The following is a 6,156-nucleotide window of genomic DNA, read 5'->3' as shown; positions in this document are numbered from 1 at the left end:
AAGTTGAGTGATCATCCAAACTTCTAACTCTAATTTTTTATTGGTCAATTTTCCAGCATAAAAAATGGAATTTGCTTTATCAAAGATTCACTCTCTCCCTACCTTCTTGATTATTTCAGATGAAGAATAGTTGCAATTTGTATCAACACAAACAAAGCACTCCCAACTATGTATAAATGGAACATCCAAGATATGTTACAAATTCTATATATCTAATGCAGGAACAAACACAAAACTAAAACAGCGTACAACCGCATCATAAGCTATATGGCAGGCCATTTGTTCCTAGTTACTAGCTGGTTGTGGCACATTAACAGGAGGTTGCGCTCTAAAATTAGACAAGGTTTCAAGGAGATGATGCGTTGCTTTCTCAAAATTGATAAATCCCATGAACCAGAAGTCGTGACCATCGATTGTTACAATCTGAATGTACCTCTCTGGTGGATTCTCTCTCATCACCACTGGATTCACTGTTCCAATGTTTCCCAACGGTATTGCCACCTATTCAAAACATTTGTTAGTTAATACAGCAGCAGTAGCAGTAGTCTTGAAATGCAATTACCCACTTATTACTAGCATATTAATTTGTTGCTTATAAACATCATTTGTACTACTGGTTTATCACTTCCATTAGGAGTTAGATAGAAATGTGAAATGTTCTGATATTTGCACAAGTTCAAAACACTTGTTAGCTCATGCAACTGTAGTAGCAGTCTTAAGAGGTAACCAGCGTATTACTCTTGTTCCTAGCCTATTTGCTGGTTCTACGTTCCTTCTCTTATTGATCTTCTTGCTTATAAGCAACATTTACACTGATTTATAACTTTCAACATAGAAAAGTTGGTAGTAGTAAGTTTTTGCTCAACAGATGAGCTCAAAGTCCAAGTAGCAGACTTGGTGATGTATGCATATCATCTCCACCACAAAACCTATATATTTAACAAGTAAACGCAATACTATCATTAAGGAATACCTGTACTGTTTACTTTGACCTTTATAAGTAATTTTCTACTTGGTTCTAGTTGTCCTCATGTTCACAGATGAGTACAGTTTTATCCAATATAATTGATAGACAGTTAATGGTGTCCATTATCTATATGTTTGGATATGTTACCTTGTAATAGCTCCAGGCCTCCTGACCAGATGGAGCTCTGAAGGATAAGGGGCGATCGCTGCAAAAAGCTAGCTTAGTAGTTGAGAGATAGAGTGTTCCAGAAACAGGACCAGTTGTAGTGGAAAGATAACAAGCAAATATCTTTTTCAGCTGCTCATTAGGATCCGTAGCGAAAATCTGCTTGTAAAGGGGCTCAAATCCTCCCTCTGTCAAGGCCTTGACCGTCAAATTAAGCTTTCCCCATGCCGCTTCTGAGACTGATGGTCCAGTTTTCACTACAACATGTCCCATAATTAGTATGTAGCGTCAAATAGTCAGGTTGAGCATGTCATGCCAAAATGGGCTGACTTAGTAAATAAACAGGTCATTTGACCCGCCCAAAAGTTACTTGAGTTGAACGGGTTGAGCTGACATAGACTAAAATGCTGATCATAACTCAACCCGCTCATTTCTAACTAAGTTTTAAATTTTTTGTTTTCTTATAATTTGTTTTAAGTATGTAATAATTTTTTTTTCTTATGACTATACATAATATATTAAAATAAAAAATATCCTTTATAACAAAATTTCTGAATCTGGACTGCATATCAGTCTAATTTTTAAATGAACTGAATTAAGTGTTTCAAAATGAGCGGAAGAAATTGCATTGTTTGCTCTTCAAATGGGTTAGGTCTTTAATGGTTTATCCCTTTAAGTGGGGTGCTTTAATTTTTGCATTTCAAAATCGAACTTATGTCAGTAGGACACTAAGTTCTCTGAAGTTTCTGCCATATGTGGGATATTATGACGTAAAATATAAATCTATGCCTCGCGAAAAATTTATTTGCCTTGAAGAAAAAAATTAAAGACCAGCACAAAATAAGGGCAAAAGTATAAATGATCCAAATGAATGGAGTTATAAAAATAAGCGGGTCATGATTTTATGAACGGATTTTAGCACCCCTAGAGCCCGTTTGTATTAATTAAAAGTTATTAAAAAAACTTTTAAGTATAAGTGCTTAAAATACTTTTTAAGTGTTAAAAATTATTTTATAAATAAATAATTATTTATTTGGATAAAAATGCTTAAAGAATTTTTTAGAAGTAAGAATAATATTGAAATTAATAGAAAATATAAGAGATAAAAGGGTCTTCATATTGTTATTCCTTATTTTCATATTATTTTTGATATGCTTATCCCTATCTGACTTTTTGTCTTATTTTTCTCTCTTGAGCCGAGAGTAACTAGGGGTTAGATGTGCTTACATTCTACCGTCTCGAGTCCACATTATGAGATTCTACTGGGCTTCTTATAGTTGTTGTTATATAAGAAATAAAAGGATAGAATTAGTCAAATCAAAATGACTTTTAAGCAAAAAAAAAAAAAAATATTGAAGTTAAACAACTTTTTGATTTTGACTTATTTTAAGCACTTTTTAATTTAATTTAAACTATTTTCTATTTTTGTTAAACACCCGACCAATCCAAACGGGTTCTTAATCACATGTATCAAGAATTGAAAATTTTGACTTTACAATAAGCATGTCGGTTTGGTTTGGTGAAACTTACGATTATGCCAGATGTTGCGGGCGATGGTCTCAGCACTGTTACTCCAAGAATTGAACATATTAACAACGGAATCAAGAGGGTTGTTGCTAGGCTGCCTGTCAATTGGAGAATAAACAACGTAAGGCTGGGGATGAAACTCTTCACGCTGGTCCTCAGCTCTCCATAAAGCTGCTTTCTGGTTATCTGGGTGAGATGTTGGAATTGCAGGGGGACCCATTATGTGTGTGCCCCATTTTTTGTGATCCATTTCCGGTGGTGGATATGGTGCTTGAGAATCAGACGAAGATGAAGGAGCAGAAACAGAGGGTACGTGGGACTCTGATTCTTGAGCTTTGGGTTGACTTTCCTCTGGTGAGCCTGTCATGATTGGTCTGTAAAAAGGATGTAGATTGTGTAACTTTTAGCTTATTATTATGAAGAAAGAATGAATTGAAGTAGTAAAGAATTGGTTGTGGCTGAATTTATAGAGGATGATGAAGAAGAGAAGAAGAAGAAGCAGCTTAAATTAGGATTATCTTCTGTAGAACTCCCACGCGGTTTCTTTTTGCTTGGTTACTAAGATTATACTGGTACTGGAAAGTTAAGTTGCGTATCTAGAGAAACCGTAGCTGAATTCTAGGAATCTAGAAGAAACATCCAGAAATACACAGTTGTGCCCAAATACCGGAGATTGACGAAAGAGTGTGGATGTTTCTTGGAAAAATAAACTTGGTGACAAAAAGATTCCTAATTAGAAATAGTGACAAATTTGACCAGCCAAGGTCAAATTTATTTTTAAAATGTGATTAATTTAAATTGGGATTGAATTATAATTTTTAAAAGACTTAATACTTAGATGGACCATTAAATTTGGCATGTTTTGTAAGATAGGCATATAAACTTATAAGGTGACCAGATAGACACTTAAACTTACTTAAAGTGTATTTTTCAAGTTTTTCAGTTGTTTTGAAAACAAAAATTATATTTTTCAAACACTCACAATTTTCATGGCTAAACAAGCCCTAAATATATCACAAAATATTTTTTTTAAAATGCAAAAATAAGGCAAACGCATATACATGAGACTATAAATGTGCACTTAAACCAATAAATACTCGCTAATCGCAATTTTGCAGCTTTCAATTAACTCGATTTTTTTTTTACACTTGAATAATTAAAAAACAATAACTTTAACCAATAAAAATCCTTAAAAAAAGAAATTTCAAATTAAGAAATTTCTTTTTTTTAAGGATTTTCTTCTCGGCTTTACAATTTTCTTAATTTGAAATTTCTTTTACACTTGAAATACTGAACTTAGAAATTTCTTAATTTGAAATTTCTTTTTTTAAGGATTTTTATTGGTTAAAGTTATTGTTTTTTAATTATTCAAGTGTAAAAAAAAATCCGAGTTAATTGAAAGCGGCAAAATTGGGATTAGCGAGTATTTATTGGTTTAAGTGCACATTTATAGTCTCATGTATATGCGTTTGCCTTATTTTTGCATTTTAAAAAAAATATTTTGTGATATATTTAGGGCTTGTTTGGCCATGAAAATTGTGAGTGTTTGAAAAATATAGTTTTTGTTTTCAAAACAACTGAAAAACTTGAAAAATACACTTTGAGTAAGTTTAAGTGTCTATATAGTCACCTTATAAGTTTATATGCCTATCTTACAAAACATGCCAAGTTTAAGGGTCCATCTAGGTATTAAGCCTTTTTAAAATTTATAATTTTTTACAAAATACATAAAAGTCCATACACATTATACAAAAATTTCTTCCAATCCACACACATTATACAACTTTCTACCTCATACTCCCTTTGTAGACCCACTTAATTTTACACTGTATAAAACAATGCTAAAATGCTGCAGTTTAACTTCGTTCCCAGGAGATGGGGATGGATTATTGTTCTGTCACTTCATTGTTGGTGTCTTCATTTACTTAATTTATATTCTTGATTTGTTTATTACTATTAATTTGTTATGACCACTTAAGATTGCCTTAGTTGATCTTCAAACTGGTAATTTATGTCAACACTTGGATTTTTAGTAGTCTAGACTTATCTAGAGGAGTCCTAAAATCAGCTTTAGAAAAGATACTTCTACCTCATGGTAGCCTTAATTTAGAAACGAATTTTACGGTATTCATATACTTTTTTAACAGCCCGACGTTTTCAAAGCTTTGCTCATTATGTTTGAAGTGCATTTTGAGAGTCGATTCTTTAAAATTTAAAGTTGAGGCTTTTCAAAAAAATGACCATTTGTTAGTAACATGTTAAGCTAAATCCTTCCTTCTCTTAATTCAAATCTTTACTTGGCATTTTTACAAACGAGATCTCACCAATTTTCCACAAAGGATAATATTAAAAAAAAAATACTTTTCATATAACAATAGTTATTTAGCCAATTTACTTATTGCCTTCCTTGTTTTGTTTTGATCACTTAATAATTTTAATTAGTGAAAGTTGATCGGTTTAACTATGAGGTAATTTTAACACAAAGGTTTTCTAAATTCTACTTTCCTATTTATTTTATTTTATTAATTAACCTAAGTTTGATTGGTAAACATAATTAACGGATTCTAATGGATGCCTAAGACCTTCCCATTAGGATATTTAAAGTTAGTAAGGCCTTTAAAATTAGAGTTTATTTTAGGCATTAATTTAGACAAAATAGGTGTCCTAATTCACCGTTAAAATAATTAGGTGGCGACTCCTTAAGTTAAATAATTAGGAATCTCCAATATGTTGTACTCCGCTTTGACTCGGTTAAAATGGGGTATAACAACCCTATTAGAGGGGGTCATGTGCTACCGCTAACCTCGGGAAAACACGGTGTATATATAGTGTATATACACCGTAAAAAATGTATGTATATTTAAAAGGACCCCTGAGATATATCCACTACTTTGGTGCAATTGGTTGTTGGGCCCCTTATGTCCTTATATGAAACTTGGGTTCGAGCTATATCAATCTAGTTTCTATTTTTTTGTAGATTCTCTACAAATAAATTAATAAGCCCACACCTTCTTCTTTTTTATTCTTTAGTCCTCCCTCACACCCCCCCCCCCCGGCCCGCCAACACACACAAAAAAAAAAAAAAAAAGAGATAGAGAGACAGAGAAGCAACCCCAAATCAAATCTTTTCACCATTCTAAACACATTCTCCTTCTTCCAATGTTTAATTTTATACTTTATACTATTTTACTAATACCTTATCATAATTATTAAGTTTTCGAAGAATTGCACGCCAAACTTTGACAGTAATAATTGACATGAAAATATTAAGGCATTTGGTCATTAGTGCCCCCTTTGTGTTAAAATCCTGAGTCCACCTCTGATACTATTACACAAACCAAATACTTCGTAATGTGTCTTTAGACTAAATAAGTCACGGCCTTCACTTGAACAAAAATCAGAACCATACATACAAAGAAGATGTGCAGCTACCAACAACTAACAAATAAAAAAAAAAGGCAAAGAAACAAGGCTGCATTTTGCGTAAGATGTGGTTT

At 32.5% G+C, this 6,156-nt stretch overlaps 1 protein-coding gene across 1 annotated transcript; it reads right to left on the bottom strand.

The window, feature by feature from the left end:
* Positions 1 to 136: 136 nt before the first annotated feature.
* On the bottom strand, positions 137 to 3,284 carry LOC132636881 (GEM-like protein 5). Its single transcript, XM_060353939.1, has 3 exons — positions 2,663 to 3,284; positions 1,115 to 1,389; positions 137 to 501 (listed from the first exon to the last, which is right to left on the bottom strand). The coding sequence occupies exons 1-3, from the start codon at positions 3,024 to 3,026 to the stop codon at positions 286 to 288; spliced, it is 855 nt and encodes a 284-aa protein (XP_060209922.1). The 5' UTR covers positions 3,027 to 3,284; the 3' UTR covers positions 137 to 285.
* Between the last annotated feature and the right edge of the window lie 2,872 nt (positions 3,285 to 6,156).

The sequence above is a fragment of the Lycium barbarum genome, chromosome 4 (genome assembly GCF_019175385.1).
Source record: "Lycium barbarum isolate Lr01 chromosome 4, ASM1917538v2, whole genome shotgun sequence".
Taxonomy (NCBI): Eukaryota; Viridiplantae; Streptophyta; class Magnoliopsida; order Solanales; family Solanaceae; genus Lycium; species Lycium barbarum.
Note: the sequence above shows the minus strand (reverse complement) of the source record. Positions and strands in the feature narration are given on the sequence as shown.

Bases quoted from the DNA above. Each gene is read 5' to 3' on its own strand.
- LOC132636881 (XM_060353939.1), bottom strand. From the start codon at position 3,026: ATGACAGGCTCACCAGAGGAAAGTCAACCCAAAGCTCAAGAATCAGAG. The intron at 1,390-2,662 runs GTAAGTTTCACC...GACATGTTGTAG, and splicing joins CCGCAACATCTGGCATAATC to TGAAAACTGGACCATCAGTC. The intron at 502-1,114 runs GTAACATATCCA...TGTTTTGAATAG, and splicing joins AGGCCTGGAGCTATTACAAG to GTGGCAATACCGTTGGGAAA.